This window comes from Daktulosphaira vitifoliae, unplaced genomic scaffold (genome assembly GCF_025091365.1).
Source record: "Daktulosphaira vitifoliae isolate Bord-2020 unplaced genomic scaffold, ASM2509136v1 Scaffold_5, whole genome shotgun sequence".
Lineage (NCBI taxonomy): Eukaryota > Metazoa > Arthropoda > Insecta > Hemiptera > Phylloxeridae > Daktulosphaira > Daktulosphaira vitifoliae.
In genome coordinates, this window is record NW_026099576.1 from 12,580,648 (window position 1) to 12,597,747 (window position 17,100).

At 28.4% G+C, this 17,100-nt stretch overlaps 1 protein-coding gene and 1 long non-coding RNA gene across 2 annotated transcripts; both read left to right on the plus strand.

Annotated features, from left to right (window-relative positions):
• Nucleotides 1-3,362: 3,362 nt before the first annotated feature.
• Nucleotides 3,363-7,838, plus strand: LOC126908158 (uncharacterized). The gene is made up of 3 exons (XR_007704718.1): nucleotides 3,363-4,128; nucleotides 5,217-6,076; nucleotides 6,158-7,838. It is a non-coding gene; the product is annotated as an uncharacterized LOC126908158 (long non-coding RNA).
• A 1,615-nt stretch (nucleotides 7,839-9,453) lies between these two features.
• Nucleotides 9,454-11,651, plus strand: LOC126908134 (venom protease-like). Its single transcript, XM_050690034.1, has 7 exons — nucleotides 9,454-9,763; nucleotides 10,106-10,336; nucleotides 10,398-10,531; nucleotides 10,593-10,705; nucleotides 10,769-11,031; nucleotides 11,120-11,283; nucleotides 11,347-11,651. The coding sequence occupies exons 1-7, from the start codon at nucleotides 9,661-9,663 to the stop codon at nucleotides 11,518-11,520; spliced, it is 1,182 nt and encodes a 393-aa protein (XP_050545991.1). The 5' UTR covers nucleotides 9,454-9,660; the 3' UTR covers nucleotides 11,521-11,651.
• Nucleotides 11,652-17,100: the final 5,449 nt, after the last annotated feature.

Here is a 17,100-nt window from a genome sequence, read left to right on the forward strand (position 1 = left end):
AATTATATGTAAAATCCATCTATTTTGTTTCATTCAAATCAATCATAACATCAAATAACATTTATCATGTTATTTCAAATAATTTTTTATCTAGATAATGTCTATTTAATTTTTATTTTAAGTTACTAAAGGTATATTTTAGACACAGTACAAAATAAATATGAAATATTAAGTAGCAATTTTTCAAATATACCAAGGTATTAGAAACTATGACGTCAAGGGGGCTTAGCCCTTTAAGCCATTATCTAGTTTGCCAAAGTACTTATTGGTTTGGTTTAAATAATACTTTACATATTTAAATAGTATAACAAAGTAACATAGTCTGTATAGTGTTTAAAATTATTGTAGCTNTTAAATAATACTTTACATATTTAAATAGTATAACAAAGTAACATAGTCTGTATAGTGTTTAAAATTATTGTAGCTCTTTACAAAAACACAATATTTTTAAGAATTATAAGTCAATTATAAAAAAAAAACCCAGCACAGTGGGGATGTGGCATAGTTGGATGCCCCCTCGTGTGTAGCTTAAGAGTCAAATTTATAAAAAAAATATACAAAATGATAGGTAAATATCTATCATAATATATCGTAAATGTGATAGGATTTGGTCATATTTAAAAAAGTAATGGACGATTTAAGTAAAAAAAATTGAAAAAATGTCAAAAATTAGCAATTTTTAAATTTGTAATTTTTTTGGAGATTACCCCAACCCCTATTTATGGGAAACGAGGGAAATTTTTTCAATTTTTGAGAGTAATGTCTTTGACTAGATACAATTTCTGTTTTTTTGAGCAATTATTGAAAGAAATTGGTCCATTGAAAGCTGAGAAAAAGTGGTAAAAGACACAAAAAATAACACATCATAATAAAATTAATATCTTCTCAGCTTTGCATCGAATTTAAAACTTAAACATTAATTAATTAATTAGTGTATTATCTAGAAACAACGGAATATTCAGTTATACTAAATGTTTTAATTTTAATTGTCATTGTATTGACCGTTTATATGGTCATTCTAACCATATTTTTATCTTTGTAGCTATACAAGTGATCGTATCTATAAAAGAAAACTTGACAAATGTGTTAAATTACTTCCAAGGATATTTCAAACAAATAAATGATCAGTTATGACTAGTTTTTGGCTATACTTTTAGCAATTTTTTTACTCGAGGTATGAGTTTTATTTACTGTCTTTAAAACAATACAATTTTTGTTAATGTTGTGCGTTTAGGGTAACAAAAGTTTGTTGTGTGATCATTAACGCGTATTAAGTATTTCAACTGAGTTAAAGTGTTTTTTTCAAAAGAATGTTCTTCTTTTAAAAAACACTTTAACTATATACATATAGTATAGATGTAATTTACTTGTAAAATATATAATAATTATTTTTATTTACTATTTTTATTAAATGGTAAGTATGTGTTTTAATTAAATTAAAACGTGAGGGAAAGAGTTAGAAAATCTTAGTCTATCCCGAAACAAATAATAATTACGATATTTATTTCTATGAATTATTTATGGAATAATTCATTATTTTTTATCTTATAAAATACTATTAATTTGTTTATTACATTTTTGGAAAATCAAAATCTTAGATATCATATTTGCTTTTAATAAAAATCAAATTTTTAGTTTAAATCGAAAATTTGTATCAAGTACAAATTCACCTAAAAGAGCATAAAACTTATAAGGGTATTTAGTATCTAGCATTTTAATTGACAATATTTAAGTTTAATAGATTTTATATAATTTTATTATTTAAACATCAAGATTGCGAAATAAATTAAGAATGTCTATTATTAATATTTTAATTATTTGTTCCATTAATGCAAATAATAATTATTAAATCTTATATGAACACTAAAATAGGACTTGTTTGTAGTTTAATTAAAGGATTTACATTACTATAGATTATAGAAGATCTTGTTATAAAGAATGATTATAACTCATTTTTCAAAACACAGTAATGTTGGAATGAGCGTATGGACTTCGTGTAAAGTTGAAAAGGATAAAACATTCAGTATGGTGTACAATAAGTATAGATTGAAATTTTATACAAAGAGTATTCATAAAAGAAAGAGGTTAATTTTTTTAGGCAATACTATTTAATTATTTTGTGATTAAGCTAAATTATAAAGCACCTAAAAACAAATAAAACAAGCCCATAACCAGTTTAACACCATAATTTTTGCGTTTTTAAGAGACATTCAAATAAACCATGTATATATAATTTTTTAAAATAACGACAAACTGAGACAAAAACTGCTAGTTGAGGATAATCCTTTTTACTTTTTATGTTTTACAGGTCAATAAATGTACAAAAAGTTTAGTTGCAATCGCGTAACCGTTTTTCAATTTCAAACACTGTTTTTGCAGAGGTGAACTACATTCTAATCAAGACTTATTGGTGTTTGGCCATTTATATCCGCTGGTAAAAATAGATTAATTAGATTTAATATATGATTAATATTTAATAATCTATAGGAGAGGAGCACAAATCAATTAAAACTTAACATATATTAGGTTTTTCTTGTTTTTTAATTATAAAAATTATATTTTACTTATAAGTTTAAGCAAAAAAAAAAAGTTATAGGGAAAAATTCATTTTTGATTTTTTAAAAAGACCATCAAAATCAATTTTGAAGGCCAAGTGAAGTAATTTAAACTTTAGGTATAGAATTCAAATTTTGCAAGCATCTCTTAAATATAGACAATTAAAGTTTTAAATTGGGTTTTTTGAAATTTTTTTTTTTAATGAGCTGTTAATTATATAATTACCTGATTTTCACTAATTTACGATTACCTTAAGAACTAGAGTCAATATAAAATTTCTAAGACCAGATTCGGAATCAGCGATGAAATTTCATTCAGTATCTTCTATCATTTTGTTTAGCGTAAAAAATTGGTGTGTAATATTATGGTTAATTCATTCTAAATAAAAAACCTAATATATAGGAATTTTAGTCTCATTTATTTTTAGAAAACTATGTAATTAATTACATCACTGCCATAAAACTCTTTAGTATAAATGTTCATAAAGAAAGTTTTTTTAATGTAATTTCTTTCTTAATTTTAATCTTAATGCTTATGAAAAAGACAAAATTTATAAAAAACGTTCCATAAAAATGTATTTGAAGTCTATTTATACATAAAAAGCATTCATGAGAACAACTTTTTTCATCATAAAGTAAATGATAAAGGTTTTAATTGCAGTTATTTAAAGTTGTCAAGTTTTTTAGAACATTTTCAAGTATTAATAAAGATAAACTAATATACACAAATATCTGTGTATCGCCTTCATTGTGAATAAAAAAAAATGATCGTATGTTCAGAATAATTAAAAAAATTAATGTATTTCTAAGAATATTATCTTATAATTACATTAAAAATGTACATAGTATAAAATTTAATTTGATATTTGGCTATTTGATAAAAAATGATATGATTTTGAGTATGATAAACGTTCACATCTTAAAGGACACAACTTTGTCAACACAAAAGGGATAACAACAACTTTAATTTGAAAAGTTTACTTTTAAAAGTTTTATTTTTTCTGGCATATTTTTAAATAAAAAGTCAGAGACATTATAACTAAGTCTCACTTGAACTAAGAACCAACTGACTCCGAATCTAAATTATTTCATGCTTAATATGTTTTACATTATTGGTAACTAAATTTTAATTAATAATTTCTAAAAATATCACGATTTTGTAAAGGAAATACCATATATTGATTTTAATTATTTGATTTTTATCTTCATGTTTTCTCGGTAAACATTTAAAAACAATTTTTTCGTGTATATATAACCTAAAGGAATTATTGATAGTAATTTATGATTAATACTAATCGAAACCTTGAAATAATTCAGATTCATATGAATCAGATACCTGAACACAGTAGATTTATAAAATAATCCTTCAGTACAAACGTATAGCATCAATCGTTATGAACTACTATCTTTGAATTAAATTATCAAAACACATCAATAATCAAGCGTTAATTTTTTTATTTAATATTTAACTTTGTGATTACTATGATGTGGAAAATTCAAATATTTTTAATATTTTTTGTATGTCATTGCTTAGGATATTCTCATGACTCTGATTTGCTCCAACTAAATGAAGGTAAGTGCATAATTATATGCATTATTTTAATTAACACAACGTTTAATTAGAGGTACTTAAGTATCATAATTGATTTTTATGTAGAAATGTTTATTTAAATCAAATATCTTCAATAGTAAAATATTTTACTACTATAAATATATTTAAAAAAAATTAATAAACAATTTTAATGTTTTCTTATAATTTACATAGTCAAAAAAAAATTCTTGTTCGAACCTGGAGGCCAGATCACGTTAACTATATAATTTTGGACTCGTTAAATTCGAATCAAATAACAAGCATGTTAGGGTTTCAATGTAATTTTCAATAATCCAATCAAACTCGTAAGTCAAATAAATAAACTTCGCCAGTCTCTTTGAAAATCAAAATCATGACGTTTTGTAGTTCTTTAGATACGGTTTTAGCGATCCCAAAAACATATATTAAACGTGTTATCATCAACAGATGCCCCATTAATAGAATTATAGTTTAAAATTATCCAATGATCTTGCTATCTTGCTAAGAGATCGTTCTTTTTACACTATTGTTTTTATAGTTTTCCATAATTGGGTTCTGTTTTTAACAAGATTATCGTTGTTTGTAGTATAGTATTGGTTCTCATAAAATAAGTTCACCATTTCATTGCTCTGTGCTCTGGATAGGGCTTTATACTCCATGTAGTTCCCGGCACCATAGAGGTTCCTGAATATTAATTTTACTTATTGGTATATGACTTAGTTAAAAAGTCTTTCTTACTTGATAAGGAGATTTTGGGTGGGTCAATTAGCAGCTTACAAGTGAGTATGCCCATGCCTTCTAATCCGAATAAATGGAAATAACTAGATGTATGATCAGTGATGTGTGTTTCTGCACCTAATGGTAAGTAAACTCCAAGATGTTGTGCTTTTTGAAGAACTCTTGCGGTAAGGTCGGGGATAAAAATCCTATTTATTTTACTATAATATGAATGAGATCTAAATCTAACTACTCAAATATAATCTAGGCTTAATTCAATACTACTCTAGGGATTTTAAACACTAGTTTTAAATATTTTACTTGAGCTAAATAATTTTAAAGTAGTAATTAAAATAATGTTAATTTGATTACAGGTGAAATATGTGAGGAATATGAAAATAATAGTTATAATTTTATTTGTCAACGCTACGAAAATTGTTTGTCTATCCAAAATTATAACGTTAAACAATTATATAATTTTCGGCTATGTTCATTTAATAAATTAGATCCAATTATTTGCTGTCCACCATTGAAATATATAATAGATATTGAAAATTACACGACATAATAGTATAAAACAATTATATAACCTAATCTTAAAAATTAGTACAATAGTTTATCAAATTGTTATTCGTATAAAAATTGTTGATTTATTTAATATATTTTTTGTCTGGAATAATAAACTCGGAAAAAATAAATTTGCATTAAAATTATTTAGTTTTAAGTATACTTAAAATTATTATTTTAGCTTCGATGCGAAGCTGAGAAGGTATTGGTTTTACTATGATGTGTTTTTTTTTTGTGTCTGTAATCACTTTTTCTCAGATTTCACCAAACGGATTTCTTTTAACGGTACTTCAAAAGATCACAAATCGTATCTAGTCGAAGTCATTACCCTCGAAAATTGAAAAAATTTCTCTCGTTCCCCGTAAATGGGGGAAACCTCCAAAAAAATTACAAATTTAAAAATCGTTAATTTTCGAAATTTTTTCAATTTTTTTTACTTAAAACTGCCATAACTTTTTCAAAAATTAACATTTCCATATAATTTTTTTTTATAAATACTTGATGTCTTTACCTATCATTTTATATAATTTTTTATAAATCTGACCCTTTATCTGCCCACGGGGGGAGATTTAAAATGACAACTTTTTCACAAAAAATTTACTTTTACACTTAACTTTTGAAAGTGTTCCGGAATGTCTGACACTTTTATATATATCTTAAATTAAAGGTAATGTAATNAACTTTTTCAACTTAACTTTTGAAAATGTTCCGGAAAGACTGACACTTTTATATATATCTTAAATTAAAGGTAATGTAATTTACTTCATTATGAAAAAAAAAATTTCGGATTTTATTTTGTCTTCACAGTGAAAATGGCTACCAAATGCTATTTTTGTGTGAAAATTCTCGATTTTATTTTTTACATTTTTAACTTTATAATGCTATAACTTATTGAAAAGTGTATGGATCAACACAATTTTTTTATGAGAAATAATATTTTTTAATAATCCCTCTTTCATTCGACATACTTTATCTTAATCAGGATATTAATTAGGAACTTGCAGAAGTTGTAGCTTTTGGAATAAACCATCAATTTTTAAAATTAAACACTATCTAAAGATTTGCATCGAAGCTTTTTTTTTTATATAGTGATTTTAATCACTGTCAGATATCATTATACTTGATTAAATGTTAATATAATAGAGGCATAATTAAAAAAATATTGTTAGGAGTTAACGTAAAAGTACATTTTTATTCATAATACCCAGAAAAATAAATGTTAGAAACACTAAAATTTAAAGGATTACAAATTTTGTCGTGTTCCTCGAAAAATGAATTAGTTCATGTTCCTCTTTCTTAAATTTTTAAAGGAAACAGTTTCTATTTTCGTTTCTACAAAAAGAACTCGTTCTATTTGGAACGAATTTCATCTCAGCTGATTTCTTACTACAAGAGAATATGCATTGTATAATTCATTCATTTAGACTTTTTCATTTATTATTTAAACGATCCTTTAGTACTTGCTGAGCAATCTTATTAAACACTATTCGTATTTGTACTTTTAGTATTGATTAAAAATTAAAAAAAAAGATTTATGTAAGGGAAAGTAGAGTAAGATGAGCGAAATTGTCGATGAAGATCAATAACTTTTTAAAAATAATATGTATATATTTTTTACTTTCAGTATGCAGTCGTTAAATCATATAAGTAGTCAATTAACATTCGTTTGCTTTAAATGAAGAAATTAAAAAACATCGTTTGCTTTATGTATAAAATACATGAATATTGAATCGAGGGCACAATAACTACCATAACATTGCTGAAAAATGACTATTATTTATATTAATTGTACTTGTTTTGTACGAGGCAGTTAGACTATGGGATAGCTAGTTTTGGACTGCACTAGATTTTCATTTTGCCTTAAGCCTGCTGCGTTTACTAGCGGAGCGAGTGAGAGAGGTCGTCTGGTTTAATGCTGTTTGATCACAATGCTGTTTGATATCCAAAAAATGACGTATAGACAACAATTAAGTATCAAGTAAATAAATATATTATTAGTTCTGCAATGAAGAAATCATAATCTAAAAGGCGTAGGGGCTCTTAAATACTAAAATGTCAGATATGGCAAAAATGACAAAATATATAAAACTTAATAAATAAATAAGTAATGTGTAGATTTTTTTGACCAAGGAGTGTTGTCTGATGGTATATGACGGTAGTGGACTATATGAGATACTGTGAGTTGAAGCGATAAATACAATGCTGATTTTATAGTGAACAACAAAAGATGTAAGCATATAAGGACATAGGAAATAAAGAGAGTTAAGTACAAGGATGCACAAAAATAAATATAATAAAATAGACACAAATTGACCAAATGTCGATACAACATGTTTTAACATAAAATTATTTTTTTTAACTTAAATATTTAATAAGAGCGCGCAATACAAAGAACAAAATAGTTATAAATATATTTTATTTCATATGTATTGATTTCAAAATCCCAGGATATTTTACTATATTATTGATGAGAAAATTATCTGTGATCTATTTATTATTTATTTTTTTTAATAAATTATTTCTAGTTTAGTAAGTAGTAATTTAGTAAGTTAAAGTAGTTTAGTAATTTAAGTAAATTTCACTATTTTTTAGTTTTTTTAATGATAAATAGAAAACCTTGAAGTTATGTTATTAAAATTATAAAATATTAAATCACGGACAAAATTTTTCTTTATAATTTGTTAAATAATTGAAGGCTACGATGTCAATACAATTTGATAAAAATTGTTCTGCAAAAATCATTTTTTATATAATTATTTTATATAAAAATGTAATTTTTTGTCATTTTCATGTCGATAAGTGTCATAATTCACTATCTTATGATCGACAAAAAAAGTTATCTGAAAATAAAAATAAGTGGATTTTAAGAATTTTTTATTTGTTTTCTTAATAATTAATAGATGTTTACTTTCCATGATTTTTGCGAAAATGGAGCATAATATCTTAAATAATACCTATTTTTTTATGTACTAATTAAATATTTTTATTAATTATATATAGTATATATTATATACTTATGTACATTATATTTATTGAATAATTATTATTGTTGTGTTAAAATTATTATACTTCATTTTCCGTCCACGTTTTATCTCAAATTAACATATTCCAAAAATTCAAAAAGTGCTCTTAGTTTTTTCATATATATATAGAAGTGTAATTTCTTAATATATTTCACTGCTTTCTTGCACAAGGTACAATGATTCAGCTGAATTTTTAAAAATATGTTTTTGAGTAGCACGTTGGTCACGCTAATTGTTGATATAACTCTAGTGTCAAGCCGCGCCTACCGCCGTAGGTGAACGGATGGGTGACCATATGTGCGCTTTTATGGTGGCGGAAAAAGCACCATTTTTCCAGCGCAGAAGCCAACGGGAAACCATTGCACTTAAAAAATTTCCCCAGGATATACTTACAAAATTGGTATTTAACCATCCTAACAGTTGGAAACAAAAAAAAAAACAAATTGTTGGAAGGAACACTTTTTTTTATTTTGTGGAACACACCTGAATTATTTGTAAACATCATTTTTTATATCCTTAGCAAGTTTAGTGCTAGAATTACAAATATGTATTTTTGAAGAATAACCATAAAACCATGATTTTTCATAACTACAACTGCTGGTTCTAAACACCTTCAAAGCTACCATTTTTTTTTTTTTTTTGATTATCATTCATCAAAATTTGTGTTAATTTAAATCTTAGACGTCTTTTTACTTCTTATTTATTAAGCCTTAATATTAAAAATATGTGAAATTTCAAATATGACATGATAATCGTAATTTGTTATTTTAAAATAAGTTGAAGAATAATGCAAATCATGTAAAATATTTAAGTAAATCAATCAATTATCAAAATATCATTTTAGCAAAATAAGTTGCAAAATTAAAATGAATGCATTATTGTGCAGAATAATGTTATTTATATTAAATTTAACTNCAGAATAATGTTATTTATATTAAATTTTAAATAAATCTTTACAAAAAGCAAGTTTTGAATTAGTGCATTTAAGAATGAAGTTCTGAAATCATATTTTAAGTGGCAGTTAAAGAAACCTTGAAATAATGTGTATTATTTCTAGCGGAAAACCAGTATAAGTATCAACATCAAAGCATGTACACTGGGACAACCCAACAAATTTACCAGTTGCTATTCTGTATTCATTGCGATATGATGGTCAATTCATTAATAATATAATAAATATTATTAATTGACCTTAAAAATAGCTAATTTATATATCAATTTAAGCAAAATGATTGTTAAATTTAAAATATACGCTTTTTTGTTTGCGTCTTATATTTATTGTGATTTTAAACTAGCATTTTGCTATGAAAACTTACTACAATTAAATGAAGGTATGTTGAAAATTACGATGTTTAATAAATGTGTCATTTTTTTAGAATTAAGTTCATATATTTATTTATAAACAAATAAATTGAATATTAGTACAAGTTTTATAATATAAATATACAAATGATGTCTTAGTTTTTATGTCTCTATTGATCTACTTAAAAATGAGTACTTAGTAAAAATTTATGTTGTATTTTTATTACATTTGACACTCTGAAAAAGTTGAGATCAGACTTAGAGTCAGAATTTTTATTGAATAAAATTTCAAAATTACATACGGGACAATTTTAAGTTTACAGCTAAACTCCCTATATTTTTGGATATTTATATTATTTTTGTATTTTTAGGAGAAGTGTGTAAAGAATATAAAGATACTAGTTTAAGCTATATTTGTCAAAAACATGGAGATTGTGTAATAGCTCAAAATATTAGTGTCCATCATCGTAAAAATCTTCGTTTATGCTCATTTATTGGATTAGAACCAGTGGTATGCTGTCCACCAAGTGTTAGTAGTGCAAGTGATAATTATAATTTAATTCGACAAAATAAGACAAAATCATATTCAAAGGCTTCTGAAAGTAGAAATTATCTACTTAATTCGTTCTATTTAATTTACAATTAAATGTTTAATAATTATAGTGTGCTTGCAGTATTCAAAACTATTTAAAAGCTATGGTAGGACTGATACAATAGATGACAATAACATGAATAATGGCGATAAAGTTGATATAATTGGAGGAACTAAGGCTAAACCTAAAGAATTTCCTCATATCGTAAAAATATAAATTTGTCGGTGTATTCTATAATAATTTATTTGATTTAACTAATTTATAGGCTCTTGTAGGATATGGAAGCTCTTTAAAAAATGTTTATTGGCTTTGTGGAGGCACACTAATTAGCAATAGATGGATTCTTACAGCAGCCCATTGTGAAAATTCTCTAGCATTGTAATGATTATTCTTTTATAGCTTTCCATGAGGAATTTTAACCAAATTATTGTCTTTCGATAGAGGTATAGCTCGTTGGATTCGCCTTGGAGAACTTAATCAAGCTTCAAATACTGATGATGCAAAGCCAGTTGATTATGAAATAAGTGAAAGAATTTTACATCATAAATACGATAAATCAAAGTCACATTACAATGATATAGGACTTTTTCGCTTAAATAAAGATGTCATATTTTCAGAATATATTTTACCAATATGTATTAATACAGACCCAAATATTCAACCATTTGAAGTGATGGCTATTGGCTGGGGACAAACTGAAAATGGTTTAAATTTAATTTTATAGTTTAAAATTCATATGATTGTTTTAAAAAGTGCTATATTAAATATCATAATTTATATTTATCATTACAGGTGGACCTTTTAGCGACGATTTATTAAAAGTGACACTAAATTCAGTTTCAACTGATAATTGTAATAAAAGTTACAACTCAGGTTTGTCTAAATTATCTAATGGAATACTACACGAAAGTCAAATGTGTGCTGGTTCAGATGAAGATGGAAAAGACTCTTGTCAGGTTTATAAATTTAAAATTTCAGAAAATGAAAATAAAAAAAATTAATAATTTTTTTATAACTAGGGTGATTCAGGTGGTCCACTACAAATAAAACACCCTACATTTGACTATGGAATGTATTTACAAATAGGAATTACTTCGTTTGGAAAGATTTGTGGTTTTCACGAATCCCCTGGGGTTTACACCAGAGTTTCTAATTTTATATCTTGGATTGAACCAATTGTATGGCCTAATTAAAAACGCATAGATCTAGGTTTTTTTTAAATATTATTAATATTTATTTCTAAAATTATTTAACTAATATTTATACAGTTAAACAATGAAAATGGAAAAAAATATAATTATAATCAATAACAATTGGTTTTATATTCAGTTATATTTATAGGTAAAAGACAATTAAATTAAACTATTTAATGTAAAATCTAAATATCTCCATTAATCTAAAAAAGTTTAACTTAACTTTAACTTATTAACTAGTTAATGCCCAGTTCTGACTTGTATAATTGGTTAAAATAGTATATAATTGATTAAAAACTTTCTTATAATGCATATCAATTTTGATATTTTGTAAAAATACTAATATAAGAGTTTCATCGTATCATGAAATTCATTATAATGCTTTTTTATGATTTTAGTGATCACTGTAACCCTAAATTAGTTTTTTGTTTCAATATAAATAATTTGAACTGAGTGTTTTTAAGTAGAACTGGGAATCGAAATGATTGCGGGTTTCAAATATTTTTACCATATTTAGTAAGTTAATCTAAAACAATTTTTTTCTAAGAATTTGTTCGATTAATAATACATTTTTTTTCAGTTAATTTCTGTTTTAAAATATTCTTTTAAAGTAAAATTTTGAGTTCAATATATTATCAATAGAGGTCTCACAATATTTTTTGTTTCTGTAATCATTTTTCAACATATACTAAAAAATATATAATATAAATGAACTATTTTACTAGAAGTAAGAAAAATCGCCAAAACAAAAATGTGTTTGGTACCTAGTACTGCTATTAGAATTAAAGTGATAAAAATAATGGAACATATTTAAAATAAAAATTCTCACTTATTATTAGAAATAAATATGGTTATAGTGAAATGAATAGCGAAAATTAATGTAAATTCTACTACATTAACTTAATATGTTTTTGCTAACTTTTAACCAAAAGTTATGACACAACACGTGTTAAAATAATCGTGTTACCTTTGACACGGCCCGCGTCGCTTCGTTATACACGATGCCCCGCGACTCGTGCCACCTTTATCAGCTGTCGCCCTACTATGAGTATTTGGCTGACCAACACCGCGTGTTATACGCTACGGTGCAAAGTCCAGCAAATGCCGCACGGCCGACGACGACCCGCCGCAAATGGTGCGAGAGTCTTCCTCCCGTTGTGAAAGCGACAACGTCGACAGCCGAACCGCACCCGCGCACCGTCGCCTACAACGCTGCTAACCATTTTGCCGTCCAAGGATTACGCCGAACATCGCGTCGTCGACGCCAGCGAAAGTGCCGCGATATTATGCGAAGATTATTATTACTGTGTTTATCTTTTCGGTTTGTTTTATTTTTGTTAACATAATCTGTTGTCGCTCATTTAATAAACGGCCCACGGGTCTCTACCCTCAAAACCAGTGTCGACCACATTTTTGCGACGCAAGTCGTGTCAACTGGCTCCCCGGTAAGGATCTCAACCGGTCTTAAATTGGATTAAGGTAAGAAAACCAGTTGCTGACTTCATTTTTATTTTTCAAATAAGACAGCTAGGTTTCCTTTACATTCACTTTTCTCCAAATTATTTCAATCACACAGTTCACTGGTGACAGCAGTGGATTTCCCACCCGGTTATTTAGATACTATCTACCTCGCGAATAGTAGATTTCCACCTTCGGTGTATTTTTAAACACGGTAAAAGTGGATTTCTGGCGATTTTGTATTTATACACACACGCGCACTGACGACCTTGAGTCGCACAACGCCGCGAACACAACCATTTCAGTGTTTCGATAAAACCGCTAGGCAGGTAGGGTGATCATACACATTATCATACCACAGCGATCGTTACATTTGACAACCGGGTCCCATAAAACCGTTTGTATTATTAATTGTGTCGTCACGATCATAAAGATTACGATTACCATCATTGCAATCACATTCCCAGGTACAATTCACTGTCATAGTGCTTTATTAGTACACTATCTAGCAATAACAATAATAATACAAACGGCCAGCATTGTTAACGTTCATACGCGAACGCAAAGCGCGTATTCTCGCGATTGTTGATATCGTATTTCCGAATAACAAAAACAAACTACCACTTGTACTTTTCATTTTTGGTTAATTCGATTAAAATACGGTCAATAACGTACACTATGACTGGAAAAGCACCGACAGTTAAGCTGGCCCACAATCACAATCCCATTCAAATCTAAATTGCAATTTAACAACGCGCAGCGCGAACAATCAGTTCGTTCGTCGCCGATAGCAAAATCGAGCGCATAGCTCTCGGCCAAAATGACGAAATTTTTAACGACCTTCCACTTCACCTCGCCCATTCACCGGGCCCTCAACCTCGACTACAGCCCCTCGCTCGTAACGCAGGACAAGCTGTAGCCCCTTTAAATTCACTCACCGCACCCCCCACCCACAGTGAGGGGCACAATGCGGTCCTCAAGGTCTTTAAAAAAATCAATCATACGGCCGAGAAAACAAATGTCCCCGTGTTATACGACTATAGCGCGAGTCGGGCCAACGACATGTTGGCCACCGTGGGGGAGGGGATACCAGCCGGACGGCCTACCCGCTTATGGCGATTGACACCGCCGGCGGACAAACCGTTCAGACGCTCCCCGTTCGAACCGTAAACCACCCGAGTTTTGCCAAACAAACACGCCCGCGTAAAATTACAACTCCCGCTGTGGAACTTGAATTTTACAACGGTTTTGTGACGGCATTGCTTGACTCACAAGCGCAAAAGTCATATACCACCCGAGTTTTGCAAACAAACACAATTCCGCTCAAAACAATATCGAACTAATCAGCGCGCCGACCAAATCGCACGGTCAATCATCGTCGGTAACAAAAACGGATGCGCTTTCTTCGATCAAAATGACACTATTTTAAATAACCTTACTATCAACCACACTACTATCACANCGGATGCGCTTTCTTCGATCAAAATGACACTATTTTAAATAATCTTACTATCAACCACAGTACTTTCACAAAAACTTCACCAACACCCCTACAGCCCCACTGTCATTATAGTGGGCACGCTGTAGCACCACACTTCACCACCACCACACCCCTCATCCACAATGAGGACCATAAGATTATTCAAAATACTTGTCACACGTTCGTAGACGTAATAGGTAACGACTATAGCGCGAGTCGGGCCAACGATATGTTGGCCACCGTGGGGGAGGGGAATACGGCAGGAACGGCCTACCCGCTTATGGCAATTAATACTGCCGGCGAACAAACCGTTTCAACGCTCCCCGTTCGAACCGCTAACCACCTGAGTATTGCCGCACAAACACGCCCGCGTAAAATTACTACTCCCGCTGTGGAGCTGGAATTTGACAACGGCTTTGTGACGGCCTTACTTGACTCTCGAGCGCAAAAATCGTATACCACTCGAGCAACAGCTCACAAATTTGGAATTGTGCACAACGGACAAACACCCCCAGTTAGGTTAGCTGACGGCCACACAACAGACACGGCCGGCACAGCTACCTTTATAACAAAAATTGCGGATCTACAAGTAAAGTTCACAGCTGTTATAATAGGGAATCTGTACTGTGACGTACTTCTGGGACACGACTTTCTAACAGAACAGGAAGTCTCCTGGGACTACGCTGCAGGTACAATTCACTTGGGCGCGACGCGACGCACTACAGCTTATTGGAAAGCGAGTACTCGACACACGCTACCCGATGTAGATCTATCAACACTAGTTATAGCAGGCGACCCACACACGCGCGAACAATCATCACAGATAGTGAAAAACTGCGCTACGTTTTAATGACACAGTGGGACGCACAACGCTTATTGAATACACATCACTCACTTTACTAGTGCCAGCCCGAGAATAAAGGCTGACACCACCACCCTTAGCATCAAACATGGAGGAGACATCGTTTTTAACAACAAAGTAGCGGCAACAACAATAACAGCAGAAACAACACAGTAGCGTCAACAACAATAACGGCAGCAACAGCACAGTAGCAGCAACAATACAGTACCGGTAGCAACATCCAAATTAGCAGCGGTGAAACCCTCAAAACCAGTGTCGACCACATTTTTGCGACGTAAGTCGTGTCACCTTTTTATAAAATAAAAGAATTATGTAAAACTTTTCAAAGTTTAAAATTATGTTTTTTAAAGCTCCTAGATATAATACTTACAATTATATTTTATTTTTAGTTTTTTTAAAAATACGAAATAATTATTTGCCTCTTTTAATTTGAAAGTCAAATAAAAACATAATTATACTATAATAATATTTATTATACATGTTATATATATATATATAATAATGCATTAACATAGCCATCTTCTATTTCTGTAACTATCAATTGAAAAAAAATAATATCTATTTACTTCTCTAGTATTTCATCATGAAAACTTGATCCGTATTCCTTTCCAGTCTATTGAGAAAAATAATCTTTATTTGGTGATAGCCCAATGGGCTCAAATTTGCACTGGACTATTATTTTTTGTACAAAATAAAAATTATTTTAATTGGAATTTAGTATGTTATTTAGATATTGTAATTATGTAATAATAATTTTAAACAGGTATATATTTTGAATTTTGATATTTGAAAAATTTATGAGTATAAGTCAATAATGCGTTCACTAATTTTCGTCATAATCATTAATGTGTATTGATATACAAAGTGGTCCAAAATGCTTTAAAAAATCTAAAATCTTTTTAATTACTAAAAAAAAGATCAAAAATATCATTGTTTAAAGTAAATTTTAAGGAGCTATGTAGATCGAAATTGTATTTTAATGTTATGGATTGAAATTTCTGTCATAAGTTAGTCTTTCTAAATTAGAAAAAGATAGAAGTAAAATTTATTTTTAAATTAAACATAGGTTCAGTAATCTAATTTTTCAAGGGAAATTTTTATTGTTTAAATGAGCGTTTGTAATTTAAACTATAATAATTTTCACGAATAAAAATAAATGCCTATAATCCTAATGGTTAGCCATAAATAACGCGTTTTCTTGTATGCTCTTCTCAATACCTATTACTGTATTTTATGCCATAAAATAAACACACGAAAACAAAGTTTAAAATAATATACAAAATTTACAACTTAAAACGAATATTATTTCACTAATTTTTATACTAATCTACTCTAAATAATTAAATAAATATTATTTTCGATATTATTATAGTGATTTTTTTTTAGTCCTATAGTATTAGATAATTAAGACAAATTAACGTAAGCAAAATATTAGTAGGTCATAAGTTATTAGATTTTTTAAAACATTATAGACCATCTTGTATATATTGTAAATTATTATTACTTAAGTGTAATCAATTAACGTTTTAATTATATCCCAATTTATTCACAAAAAGTTAAATTGGTAAGTAATAGAAACATAATTGGCAATTTTTTTTTTTGTTATTTAAAACTTTATGATATAGGCATTTTGTAGGAAATACAATTAACCTTTAATCTTAGATCTTCTTATTTAGTTTCCTTAGGAAAAATTTTAACAACTCAACAACAGGTTACAAAAAATTATTTCANTTTAACAAGTCAACAACAGGTTATAAAAAATTATTCAACAAGAGAGACA

Excerpts from the sequence above, each read along its gene's own strand:
- LOC126908134 (XM_050690034.1), top strand. The coding sequence starts at position 9,661 with ATGATTGTTAAATTTAAAATATACGCTTTTTTGTTTGCGTCTTATATT. Across the intron at positions 9,764-10,105 it reads CTTACTACAATTAAATGAAG|GAGAAGTGTGTAAAGAATAT; the intron begins GTATGTTGAAAA and ends TTGTATTTTTAG. Across the intron at positions 10,532-10,592 it reads CTAAAGAATTTCCTCATATC|GCTCTTGTAGGATATGGAAG; the intron begins GTAAAAATATAA and ends ACTAATTTATAG.